The sequence below is a fragment of the Panulirus ornatus genome, chromosome 41 (assembly GCF_036320965.1).
Source record: "Panulirus ornatus isolate Po-2019 chromosome 41, ASM3632096v1, whole genome shotgun sequence".
Classification (NCBI taxonomy): domain Eukaryota; kingdom Metazoa; phylum Arthropoda; class Malacostraca; order Decapoda; family Palinuridae; genus Panulirus; species Panulirus ornatus.
This window is the reverse complement of record NC_092264.1, coordinates 7,271,425-7,285,793: the sequence shown is the minus strand read 5'-3', so window position 1 is coordinate 7,285,793 and position 14,369 is coordinate 7,271,425. Positions and strand designations below refer to the sequence as shown.

Here is a 14,369-nt window from a genome sequence, read left to right as displayed (position 1 = left end):
ATATATATATATACACACACAGACATATACATATATACACTTGTACACAATTCATACTGTCTGCCCTTATTCATTCCCGTCGCCACCCCACCACACATGAAATAACAACCCCCTCCCCCTGCATGTGCGCGAGGTAGCGCTTGGAAAAGACAACAAAGGCCACATTCGTTCACACTCAGTCTCAAGTTGTCATGTATAATGCACCGAAATGACAGCTCCCTTTTCACATCCAGGCCCCACAGAACTTTCCATGGTTTACCCCAGACGTTTCACATGCCCTGGTTCAATTCATTGACAGCATCTCGACCCCGGTATACCACATCGTCCCAATTCACTCTATTCCTTGCACGCCTTTCACCCTCCTGCATGTTCAGGCCCTGATCACTCAGAATCTTTTTCACTCCATCTTTCCACCTCCAATTTGGTCTCCCACTGCTCATTCCCTCCACGTCAGACACATATATCCTCTTTGTCAATCTTTCCTCACTCATTCTCTCCATGTAACCAAACCATTTCAAAACACCCTCTTCTGCTCTCTCAACCACACTGTATTTATTACCACTCATCTCTCTTACCCTTTCATTACTTACTTGATCAAACCACCTCACACCACATATTGTCCTCAGACATCTCATTTCCAGCACATCCACCCTCCTCCGCACAACTCTATCTATAGCCCACGCCTCGCAACCATATAAATGTTGTATTGAACCCCCATTGAACAAGTAAGCTTCTACCCATGGTAGAGATTTTTTTATGTATGTAATTCCAAACTCAGATTTATGATTACTGGAATTAATACTGGAATTAAGATATGAATTATACCAACAGCAAAGAGGAGGTGGAAAAATGCAAGCAGCGTGATTTTATAGAAGAAATGTTAGCTGAGATGACAGGTCAGTTTCCTGCAATTAGCGAAGTGTTTGTCAAGGAGCGTGACCTTTACCTTTGTCGCTCACTGCAGGCTGCAGCGCAACCAGTCCCAAACCCCATGTCTCCCACAGGTTTGTGAACCTTCACAATTTATTTTTACAGTATGGTTTATTGAAATACTATGTTGGCACCAGTGTAATCCTGTTATTAGATCAATGTTGATACAGTACTGTGGACCATGTTTGCCTGACTTTGTTGTGCATTAGAATGTGATGCAAATTCTATAAGCCTGCATGAGTGATTTCAAGATAACAGAATCTTGTTGGCTTAATATGGAATGATTAGCCACTTCATCCTGCAAAGCCTCATATTTCTCTAGAGGTGAAGTGACTTGAGGATTAAGACTTGTAAGCGTTAAAGCTTTGAATGAAAGAGAATATGTGAAACTAGGATGTGGCCAGAAAGTATCAGAGTAATTGTAATGAACTTGATTTCGTAACACTCAGTCTTGAGAAATGCTTGCATACTCATGAATGTGAGATTTTTTTTTTTCATACTATTTGCCATTTCCCGCATTAGCAAGGTAGTGCTAAGAACATATACTCTTTATGTTCTCTAATATATTTGCCTCTGGAAACGCTGCATGAGTTGCTGTCTACTTGTTCTTTGTCAAGGGTAAGGCATGAAGGCTATAAAGTGGCACAGGAGTCCATCATATGCTTGGGAGTAACATGGACAAGCAATTGAATGTGATAGCTGTAAGTGATAATGGGATGACTGGTGAGAGTAAAAGGGGATAGCTTGTAAAGAATTTCAAATGTTATAGTTTCGATATATTAGGGATTAGGAAAATCCTTTGCTTCGGACAGGGTGTATGGAGTGAAAATGGAAATGAATGTAAGTTGCGGGAGGCCGCTAAAGGGGGAGTGGTATGGAGGATATTGAATGAGAATTATTTGGGAAGAAGGAATGAAAGATGTGCAACTGTTCTATCACCAAGAGTATGGGAAGATGTTGCAAAGCATGGATGGAATGGATAAGGAATATTATGGGTAAAACAAAGGATTGGAGTTGTTTAGTATGCATGGGTATGTGTATATGCACATGTGAATAAAAAGGCTGTGTGAGATGGGGTAAGGAAGAAATGAAGTGTTTTTTGGAGAAATTTGAATGATAGCATAGTCCTGCTTACCCTGACCTGTGCAGTTGAAACATGGACATGGTTAAGAATCTAGGCTGTGGAAATGAGTTATTTGACAAGAGCATGTGATATGACTAGATGGAATGAGGAAAGTAATTAGGGGTGTATGAGAGATTTGGTATGGCAGCAATGAATTGTGGAGTCCTAGTTTGGGTGAATTGTAACACTTCGAGATGGTTTGGGCATGTGGAAAGAATGCAAGATGAGGAGTTTCCAAGGAGAGTATATGTTAGTACAATTAACAGGGTTATGTGAGAGGAAGACGGGTGTTAGAGATATGGATAGATGACTTATCTTTTTATCCCTGGGGATAGGGGAGAAAGAATACTTCCCACGTATTCCCTGCATGTCGTAGAAGGCGACTAAAAGGGGAGGGAGCGGGGGGCTGGAAATCCTCCCCTCTCGTTTTTTTTTAATTTTCCAAAGGAAGGAACAGAGAATTGGGCCAGGTGAGGGTATTCCCTCAATGGCCCAGTCCTCTGTTCTTAACGCTACCTCGCTAATGCGGGAAGTGGCAGATAGTTTGAAAGAAAGACTTATCTTTTTGAGGAGGTAGACTATGGAGGAGTCAGATAGATTGTATGAGAATTTGATGCTATAGAGGGATTTGGTTTATGGAGTTGGTCTGTTTCACCCACATATGGACTGCTGGCATTCTCTCCACAGACATACAATCTCTCCTTGTCACTTATAACACTTGACAACACTTAACACACCAATCACTCTTTGTAACTCTGGATTTTCTTGCAGTGAGAGCTGTGTGCTAGCCCTTCTATTTGGCAAAATGGTATGAGCATAGAGGCACTAGAAGGCTTAGAAGGGGCGCTGGAGTTCACCAGCATGGAGACTTTTGCTTTGGCTGTCCTCTTGAGGGAGTTCCTGAAGGGAACTAACTAGCATCAGAGATATAGATAGATTGATAGATAGGTGAATAGAGACACTAATCTCATTTAATGAACCAGCTGAAGGTGCAAAGTGAAAAAAATAAGATTCACTTCATATGAGTTTAAGTTGGGGTCTCCGACAAATTAAGCATGGTTTATAGAATGTGTATTTGATATCAGATGCTGTATGTCCATGGTCATTTCCATAGAAATATGCATAGAGTATTGGTAATTTGTAGATGGATAGATGTTTTATAGTATGGCAGAGGAAGTCACAGAATGCTAATGATAGAGAATATTTCATGTCACTGACTTGACAGTTGCCATATAGATAGTTGTTTATGATATCAGTTGATTAGCAATTAACAATAAAGCTAACAACATTGCATCATCTGCCTCCAGCAGCTGTGGCAGCTTTCAGTCTATTTCCCCATGATAAAGTATTATGCAACTGTCAGATCACCTTATTTTCATCTTTTGCATTGCCTTATCCATAAAAAGGTGAAATAACCATTATGACCAAGGAAAGTTAATGCCCCCACCACCATTTACTCATATAGATGATCTGTTTTCTCTAAAAGCTCTTAGTTTATTCAGAAATCTTTCATGCATGCCAAGTAGTGCAGGACTTTCCAGATAGCTTTCCCTCTCACTATTCATTTACTTTTTTCAAATCGACAGATTTAGTTAATATTCATGTTTTCTTTGAAGTATCTTTGCTTTTACATTATTTTTTGATTACAGGAATATCCCCCCGTGTTGTTGTTGGTGTGGTTGGCATTGGCCATGTGCCTGGGATTGTGGAGCACTGGGGCAAAGTTACAGATGCTGATATTGCTCCAATTATGAGGTGGGTTTAGTGTCAAGTTGAGTAGACACATTTTACATCTAGATACTTTTAGTGGTTAACTTTAAAATGTGTCTCAAAAACTGTGATTTGAACAGAACTTGTTTTCTGTGCTTCCCATTCCAAGGGATCACATATTATTATCCTTTGAGTTTTATTACTAGCTTTGATAAATCTTGCGTATTTATCAAATTGGTTAGATTTATCATTTCATCTGAATTCAGGTAAGTTCAGGTATGGTAGTCAGAAGATTCTTAGATCTGCATGAAATTTGATGTTGCTGTGATATATTCTAAAATGGAGTGGGGCTGTACATCTGTCCATATGTTGTGACTTTTACTTTTTAATTACTTGGACTGTTGGTTCAAACTAGATTTTTTTCATTTATGGTGGGATTACCTTTTCACTGTCCATGGATTAGGATCCAAGATGATTGCTAACATTGTTGAATTGTACCAAATTTTATCATTCTTAGCAAGATCTCTCTTTTCATTTTCCTTAGGTAAGGTTTCAGGATGAGATTGATTTATTTGTTGGATATGATAGGTACCTGGCTTAGATTAATATTTTTTCATTAGACTTAATCACCGTTTCCCGCATCATCGAGGTAGCACCAGGAAACAGAAGAACCACCCATCGAGTCATATACTCATATACATAAACTCTCATACACACACATATACATACATATACATACCCCTGCAGATAGGGGAGAAAGAATACTTCCTACATATTCCCTGCATGTCGTACAAGGCGACTAAAAGGGGAGGGAGCGGGGGTTGGAAATCATCCCCTCCCATTTTTGATTTTCCAAAAGAAGGAACGGAGAAGAGGTCCAAGTGAGGATATTTCATCTAAGGCTCAGTCCTCTGTTCTTAATGTTACTTCAATAATGCGGGAAATGGCGAATATGTATGTATGTAAATGCATACATAGACATACATATATACACATGTACTTGCTTTGAAGAATGTATGTGAGAAGTACTTAGAAAAGCAAATGGATTTGTATGTAGCATTTATGGATCTGGAGAAGGCATATGATAGAGTTGATAGAGATGCTCTGTGGAAGGTATTAAGAATATATGGTGTGGGAGGCAAGTTGTTAGAAGCAGTGAAAAGTTTTTATCGAGGATGTAAGGCATGTGTACGTGTAGGAAGAGAGGAAAGTGATTGGTTCTCAGTGAATGTAGGTTTGCGGCAGGGGTGTGTGATGTCTCCATGGTTGTTTAATTTGTTTATGGATGAGGTTGTTATGGAGGTGAATGCAAGAGTTTTGGAAAGAGGGGCAAGTATGAAGTCTGTTGTGGATGAGAGAGCTTGGGAAGTGAGTCAGTTGTTGTTCGCTGATGATACAGCGCTGGTGGCTGATTCATGTGAGAAACTGCAGAAGCTGGTGACTGAGTTTTGTAAAGTGTGTGAAAGAAGAAAGTTAAGAGTAAATGTGAATTAGAGCAAGGTTATTAGGTACAGTAGGGTTGAGGGTCAAGTCAATTGGGAGGTAAGTTTGAATGGAGCAAAACTGGAGGAAGTAAAGTGTTTTAGATATCTGGGAGTGGATCTGGCAGTGGATGGAACCATGGAAGCGGAAGTGGATCATAGGGTGGGGGAGGGGGCGAAAATCCTGGGAGCCTAGAAGAATGTGTGGAAGTCGAGAACATTATCTCGGAAAGCAAAAATGGGTATGTTTGAAGGAATAGTGGTTCCAACAATGTTGTATGGTTGCGAGGCGTGGGCTATGGATAGAGTTGTGCGCAGGAGGATGGATGTGCTGGAAATGAGATGTTTGAGGACAATGTGTGGTGTGAGGTGGTTTGATCAAGTATGTAACGTAAGGGTAAGAGAGATGTGTGGAAATAAAAAGAGCGTGGTTGAGAGAGCAGAAGAGGGTGTTTTGAAATGGTTTGGGCACATGGAGAGAATGAGTGAGGAAAGATTGACCAAGAGGATATATGTGTCGGAGGTGGAGGGAACGAGGAGAAGAGGGAGACCAAATTGGAGGTGGAAAGATGGAGTGAAAAAGATTTTGTGTGATCGGGGCCTGAACATGCAGGAGGATGAAAGGAGGGCAAGGAATAGAGTGAATTGGATCGATGTGGTATACCGGGGTTGACGTGCTGTCAGTGGATTGAATCAGGGCATGTGAAGCGTCTGGGGTAAACCATGGAAAGCTGTGTAGGTATGTATATTTGCGTGTGTGGACGTATGTATATACATGTGTATGGGGGTGGGTTGGGCCATTTCTTTCGTCTGTTTCCTTGCGCTACCTCGCAAACGCGGGAGACAGCGACAAAGCAAAAAGAAAAAAAAAAAAAGCATACATATATACACGTACATATTCATACTTTGCTTGCCTTCATTCATTCCCAGTGCCACCCTACCCCACAAGAAACATCACCACCATCCCCTGTGTCAGCAAGGAATCGCCAAGAAACCAGACAAAAAAAGGGCCACATTCATTCATACTCGGTCTCTAGCTGTCATGTGTAATGCACTGAAAGCACAGCTCCCTTTCCATATCCAGGCCTACAGACCTTTTCATGGTTTACACCAGAAATTTCACACACCCTGGTTCAGTCCATTAACAGCATATCAACCTTGGTTTACCACATCTCATTTCACTCTACTCCTTGCACAATTCTCACCATTCTTCATGTTCAGGCCCTGATTGCTCAAAGTCTTTTTCACTCCAACCTTCCACATATGGACATGTATTCATGCACACATATTAAGGGAGGGAGGGCAACTATTTATTACTGGAGTGTTTGATTTTATACGCGAGCCTTAACTTGTTTCAGTGTTGCATTCTAGGACTACCAGTAACATCTAATCCAGCATAAGTTGAATGATTGTAGCCATTCTTATATAGGGGGTATTCATGACTGAAAATTTTTACCACTTTATTGCTTATGGCTGGATTACTCAGGACCTGAAACACCTTAATGTGCATTCTGTTATAATGCAGTTTAAATAACATTTGAAGAAAGCTTGATGAAAATGGTATGTTGAAATATAGTGATAAAGGGATTCAGGTCCTGTTTGAATGGGATAGTTTGGACTAATAGCTACAGGGAGAGGGAGGGGTACTAGTGCTATTTGATTTGAGTTACTAAAAAATGTGGTGATGAAAGCTTGAGTTGGTGGTGGAATGGAATAAGTGATACTGGGAGGAAAGGGAGGGGCTAGGCTTGTCTTTGTTACCCACTTAACCATCTGATCCAACAGTTGTTTCGACTAAAAGACATCCTGAGTCCTTGAAATGCCCACACTTGCCAAAGATGCAGTAAATTCTGAGTTAGTAGTGTTCATAAGCAAATAAATGCTGTGGCTACAGTAAATAATGAATTAGCAGTGAACAGAAATATATAAATTGTGCTAGTTGTTTGGATGCAAATCAAATAACATTTTGCTGTGTCATGAATAGAATATGCTTAGGAACACAATTCCATTAGATTATACTTTAAGTATATGAATAATTAGAAGGGCCTCTTATATTATAGTTCAGGGACATCAATGGTCACCATTCCTTTCTTGATGATTGTCTTCTGTTAGGTAAGCTATCAGAGACTTAGCTGTTGTGTCTTCCATAGTAGAATTAATTGTGTTTGGGAAACATCTAAGCCTAGATAGAGATGAGTGGGTGATATTTAGTACTATCTAGCTATTGTAAGTTTTCTCATGTAAACTTGTCAGTCTTACAGTTTAAGGTAAAGTGGTTTGAGGTGGAAACAGTACTGGATTAGTTGCTTTTGTAAGCTTGGAAATTATTGTTTCACTTGTTTATGATGATCTTTCTTAACTTTAAAGAGTATCTCTCAGGCTCCATTTTTTTTTTTTTTTGTGGAAGTGGCTTCTTATTAGAATTTTTTTATTACAGAATTCCTCCCCCAAGTTTCTCGAGCAAAGTTTTGAAGTTTACATTCAAAATGACCATGTATGGGCTCCTTGGATATGGTGCTTACAAGTGTTTACCAGCTTCAACTAAATCTGCAATTAACTCTTCAGTTCACTCAGCAGTCACATCAGTAACAAGTATTCTTCCACAAAAATGGCAGAAATGAAAGAAGGTAAAAGATAATTATCCTAATTTTTGTTTATTGTTGCAGGCTTTTAAATTTCGTGGATGAAGAATGGTCTCACCTTCACACATTTATCTCATGCTACCTTGTATTTGTTTGTACTGAAGTACTTTACAAGAGTTTTTTTAATATAGTGTTATGTAATTATATTAACAAATCATAGAATTACAAAAATCCAGTTAACAAATCCCTAAAACATGATAACTGGTATTTCTATGAACTTTGGCTCAGAAAACATGTAATTTGTTTGTATGGTCTGAGTTACTTACATATGGTGAAAGTCCACACATTATATGATTATTATAATGTAATTTTAGAAAATACAATATTTTTGAAAAGTTTATGATTATTATCCCGAGATATATTATTCTTTGTCTGTTTCCTGGCGCTACCTTGCTGACGCAGGAAACAGCGATTATGTATAATGATAAAAACAAAGGTTATAGAAATTAGAATACTTCTACTAACATTTCCTCCCCTCCTCCCTTTAATAGTTTCTTTTTACTACTGATCATATTTCTTCTCTTAGTTTGGACTTGTGCAGTATTTTGGATTGGTGAAGCAGTAACATTGTAAAATTTGATAGGACAGGTACACCACTGATTTTCCGGCAACTGATGGTTCGGTACCTCCTTTAGTCTGGACAAAATTGCATGAGAGGACTTGAAATTACCGTGACCACCAGACTAGTTTATTTACATTGCACTACACTCGTTGGTGGTGATACCGCAATTCTGTGAGATTCTTAGCTTTTTTCTTTCTTTTTCTTTTAAACTATCCGCCATTTCCCGCATTAGCGAGGTAGCGTTAAGAACAGAGGACTGGGCCTTTGTGGAATATCCTCACCTGGCCCCGCTTCTAAGACATATGAGAGTGTCAGTTGTGGTGTCAAATGTAGATACCAGTCCATATCAATTCAAGATAAAGAAAAAATGGACCATGGTGTTTCGATGCAAAAGTTGTGTGACATCTACATTATTGGTTCATCAACTGTTTATGATATAAAGAAGCAAAGGGAGAAAATATTGAAATTTATGCAGACAGCGATTCCAAGAAGCAAATGACGATTACGATTAGAAAAATTATGAAAGATGTTAAGAGTACTGAGCATGATTGAGTGATGATGAAATGGTTTCGACAGTATCGGAGTGATGGAGTGGACTTGTCAGGTAGCATGATAATGGACCAGGCTAAGTTGTTCCATAAAGAACTTAGATTACAACATGAGCATGACTATAGCGAAGGATGGCTTCAAAGATTCAAGAAGCATCATGGAATTTCCATGAATAAAGTGTGTGGAGAAAAGCGGTCTGCAAACCACGAAGGAGCTGTCGAGTACATGGACGAATTTGTGAAACTTGTAGTTGAGGAGCACCTCCGTCCTGAGCAGGTGTATGATGCATACAAAACTGCATTATTCTGGTGCACACATAGGAAAACACTAACAACAGAAGACAAAGAAGACCCCACAGGATTCAAACCGGGGTGTATCTAGGGGAAATTGCACCTATGGCAAGCACTGAAATTGCGCCCCTGTCCAAACATATGACACCAATATTTTTTTATTTTTATTATCTCTGCCAAGGAGATTATGTTTTTACTGGCATTTGTTTGTTTGTCTGTGAGCAACTTTCAACAAAAGTTATTAACAAATTTTGATGAAATTTTCAGGGAAAGTCAGAAATGATACAAGGACCAATTGATTAGATTTTTGGAGTGATCAGAATCAATGTCTGGATCCAGGACGCTATTACGGAATTATCAATATTTATGAATAATTATTGAACTAATACTGATATCAATGTGATTCCAAATGCCAAAGATATGTTTTCATGGTCAAGAAATCTAAATCTTTAAGATCAGAATCGTTGTCTAGATCCAGGACGCCATTATGCCATTGGTGCCTCCCTTCATGTGGCGCTCAGGGCACCTGCCCTACCTGCCATACCCTAGATATGCCTGTGTATTCAAACAATCTAAGGACAGTCTTACCATCTTAGGGTGCTTAAACATTTCATATATGTTTAATTTAAATTTCTAGGTGTCCATGATATACTTTAGACACATGGGAGATGTATAATTAGTCGGTTAGATGTGTGTTAATGAACTATTATTACATGACCACGGTTGGTCTGGCAAAATGGTTAATCCTACAAGGCTTTGGAACCAAGAGTGCCAGAAAATCGGTGGGGTACCTGTACTAAAATGCATTTTCTTCCTATATCTTTAAGAACCATTTATTTTCTTCTGTTCATTTTCAAAACACCAAAGGTCAGCCTTGTAGTAGCATAAAATTATTGCGAATAATCGTAAACTTCATTCTTTCCAGGAAACGCTACACTGTCAATATTACAAAAGCTGGGAGTTTTGTATAGTTGCTGTGATTATTTTTCTTGTGAGCATCTCTTTCAAATGCTCAAGGGTTGTACTTGCCCATTTATGGAATACTGTTCACATGTCTGGATGGCTTATCCTATACATCTCTGTTAACTAGAGTATGATCAAGAGTCATCTGTCTCATTGATTTTCCTGGCATCATCTCTCTTCATTCTTCCCTTTCTGTAAGCTGTGATTATGCTACTTTCTCTCTTTTCTTTAGAGATTATTTTGGGTGTATTATATTATTGTCGTGAGTTGTCTGCATGCGTCCCCACCCTAAAGTTTGGATGCGTGATGTGAATTTGGCTGCTGCTTCCCACATTTTCTGTGTGGAATCCAGCCTTTGGATAATTGGTTATGACACCTCCTTCTTCCTTCAGACACCTGAACTATGGAATTGTCATCCTTTTGTCTTTTCATCATCCTATATCCTGTCTTCCTTTAAGAGTCAGGTCCACAAACACTTGTGGAGCTCTGATTAATTTCCTTTTTCTTTTCCTTATACCTTTTTACTTTTTCCTGTTATGGCCTCAGTTGGGGCATTTGCCTCTGCAATGTTGGTTGCTATATGAAAAAAGAGTATACTTAAGTGCCAACATTTGAATGAAAGAGATTCAGTACTTTTTTATGGAAAGAAAATGTGCACATAATTTAAGAAGTAAAGAAATACGAGACCTTAATAGGAAAGTGATAAGGGTATTCTTTACTAGTCTTAAGTATGCTCTCAAATATATGGAAGCTTGGTCAGAATTAGAGCTCATATCCTTATTTGTCCAAAATTCATCTTTGCTGGTTTCCCTATCAAATTGTTTATTACATCCATAATTATTGCTTTAGTCATTATCATCCCTCAACATGTTATGTGATGACAAAGTGTAGAAATGATTTAGGCAGAGGCTAGAACTACTGCTCTTCAGAGTCTTCTCATGTGACTTGCTGTGGCTCTTCCCTTTCAGTGATTATAGATAATGCCTATACAGTCACATATGGACAGAAAAAGTAATTAGGCTCATTGACATGTGATGTTGGGCTCTTTGGAAAGTAAGAACACAGTTAAACAAGTTTATTTGTGATGACTTATTTTTACATAGAATTCCAAAATGACTGTTTTCAGGAATAAAGAGGCAAGTGGTTAAACATGGCACAAAATGTAAGTCTGCTGATGTTAGAGATCTGGCTTCACAAATTTTTATCATATGTTTGAGTGTATCATGACTCATCAGATGTACAGTATTCAAGCAAAATTCTTTATCATGAATGGTTGTTCTTATGTCATAGAACGATAAATTATGAAGTTAATATCTCAGAAATTATGCAATAATGAAGTTATGAGATCTTTGTATTGCTAGAGTTTAGCTTTATCAGAATTATGTAGAGAACCAAAATTTATATTGATGTGTACGTGTAGGAAGAGAGGAAAGTGATTGGTTCTCAGTGAATGTAGGTTTGCGGCAGGGGTGTGTGATGTCTCCATGGTTGTTTAATTTGTTTATGGATGGGGTTGTTAGGGAGGTAAATGCAAGAGTTTTGGAAAGAGGGGCAAGTATGAAGTCTGTTGGGGATGAGAGAGCTTGGGAAGTGAGTCAGTTGTTGTTCGCTGATGATACAGCGCTGGTGGCTGATTCATGTGAGAAACTGCAGAAGCTGGTGACTGAGTTTGGTAAAGTGTGTGGAAGAAGAAAGTTAAGAGTAAATGTGAATAAGAGCAAGGCTATTAGGTACAGTAGGGTTGAGGGTCAAGTCAATTGGGAGGTGAGTTTGAATGGAGAAAAACTGGAGGAAGTGAAGTGTTTTAGATATCTGGGAGTGGATCTGGCAGCGGATGGAACCATGGAAGCGGAAGTGGATCATAGGGTGGGGGAGGGGGCGAAAATTCTGGGGGCCTTGAAGAATGTGTGGAAGTCGAGAACATTATCTCGGAAAGCAAAAATGGGTATGTTTGAAGGAATAGTGGTTCCAACAATGTTGTATGGTTGCGAGGCGTGGGCTATGGATAGAGTTGTGCGCAGGAGGATGGATGTGCTGGAAATGAGATGTTTGAGGACAATGTGTGGTGTGAGGTGGTTTGATCGAGTGAGTAACGTAAGGGTAAGAGAGATGTGTGGAAATAAAAAGAGCGTGGCTGAGAGAGCAGAGAGGGTGTTTTGAAATGGTTTGGGCACATGGAGAGAATGAGTGAGGAAAGATTGACCAAGAGGATATATGTGTCGGAGGTGGAGGGAACGAGGAGAAGAGGGAGACCAAATTGGAGGTGGAAAGATGGAGTGAAAAAGATTTTGTGTGATCGGGGCCTGAACATGCAGGAGGATGAAAGGAGGGCAAGGAATAGAGTGAATTGGATCGATGTGGTATACCGGGGTTTGACGTGCTGTCAGTGGATTGAATCAGGGCATGTGAAGCGTCTGGGGTAAACCATGGAAAGCTGTGTAGGTATGTATATTTGCGTGTGTGGATGTATGTATATACATGTGTATGGGGGTGGGTTGGGCCATTTCTTTCGTCTGTTTCCTTGCGCTACCTCGCAAACCGGGAGACAGCGACAAAGCAAAAAGAAAAAAAAAAAAAAAGCATACATATATACACGTACATATTCATACTTTGCTTGCCTTCATTCATTCCCAGTGCCACCTACCCACAAGAAACATCACCACCATCCCCTGTGTCAGCAAGGAATCGCCAAGAAACCAGACAAAAAAAGGGCCACATTCATTCATACTCGGTCTCTAGCTGTCATGTGTAATGCACTGAAAGCACAGCTCCCTTTCCATATCCAGGCCTACAGACCTTTTCATGGTTTACACCAGAAATTTCACACACCCTGGTTCAGTCCATTAACAGCATATCAACCTTGGTTTACCACATCTCATTTCACTCTACTCCTTGCACAATTCTCACCATTCTTCATGTTCAGGCCCTGATTGCTCAAAGTCTTTTTCACTCAACCTTCCACATATGGACATGTATTCATGCACACATATTAAGGGAGGGAGGGCAACTATTTATTACTGGAGTGTTTGATTTTATACGCGAGCCTTAACTTGTTTCAGTGTTGCATTCTAGGACTACCAGTAACATCTAATCCAGCATAAGTTGAATGATTGTAGCCATTCTTATATAGGGGGTATTCATGACTGAAAATTTTTACCACTTTATTGCTTATGGCTGGATTACTCAGGACCTGAAACACCTTAATGTGCATTCTGTTATAATGCAGTTTAAATAACATTTGAAGAAAGCTTGATGAAAATGGTATGTTGAAATATAGTGATAAAGGGATTCAGGTCCTGTTTGAATGGGATAGTTTGGACTAATAGCTACAGGGAGAGGGAGGGGTACTAGTGCTATTTGATTTGAGTTACTAAAAAATGTGGTGATGAAAGCTTGAGTTGGTGGTGGAATGGAATAAGTGATACTGGGAGGAAAGGGAGGGGCTAGGCTTGTCTTTGTTACCCACTTAACCATCTGATCCAACAGTTGTTTCGACTAAAAGACATCCTGAGTCCTTGAAATGCCCACACTTGCCAAAGATGCAGTAAATTCTGAGTTAGTAGTGTTCATAAGCAAATAAATGCTGTGGCTACAGTAAATAATGAATTAGCAGTGAACAGAAATATATAAATTGTGCTAGTTGTTTGGATGCAAATCAAATAACATTTTGCTGTGTCATGAATAGAATATGCTTAGGAACACAATTCCATTAGATTATACTTTAAGTATATGAATAATTAGAAGGGCCTCTTATATTATAGTTCAGGGACATCAATGGTCACCATTCCTTTCTTGATGATTGTCTTCTGTTAGGTAAGCTATCAGAGACTTAGCTGTTGTGTCTTCCATAGTAGAATTAATTGTGTTTGGGAAACATCTAAGCCTAGATAGAGATGAGTGGGTGATATTTAGTACTATCTAGCTATTGTAAGTTTTCTCATGTAAACTTGTCAGTCTTACAGTTTAAGGTAAAGTGGTTTGAGGTGGAAACAGTACTGGATTAGTTGCTTTTGTAAGCTTGGAAATTATTGTTTCACTTGTTTATGATGATCTTTCTTAACTTTAAAGAGTATCTCTCAGGCTCCATTTTTTTTTTTTTTTGTGGAAGTGGCTTCTTAT

General features: G+C 39.2%; 1 protein-coding gene across 7 annotated transcripts in view; it reads left to right on the top strand.

Moving 5' to 3' along the window:
• LOC139761646 (uncharacterized) overlaps positions 1-8,221 on the top strand; it is a 55,817-nt gene extending 47,596 nt beyond the window's left edge. For all 7 annotated transcript variants that reach the window (XM_071685944.1, XM_071685942.1, XM_071685948.1 and 4 more), the window contains 3 exons: positions 832-1,004; positions 3,703-3,808; positions 7,682-8,221. In XM_071685944.1, coding sequence (XP_071542045.1) covers positions 832-1,004; positions 3,703-3,808; positions 7,682-7,865 — 463 coding nt within the window. In that variant the 3' untranslated portion in view covers positions 7,866-8,221. The remainder of the gene's footprint in view (positions 1-831; positions 1,005-3,702; positions 3,809-7,681) is intronic.
• Positions 8,222-14,369: the final 6,148 nt, after the last annotated feature.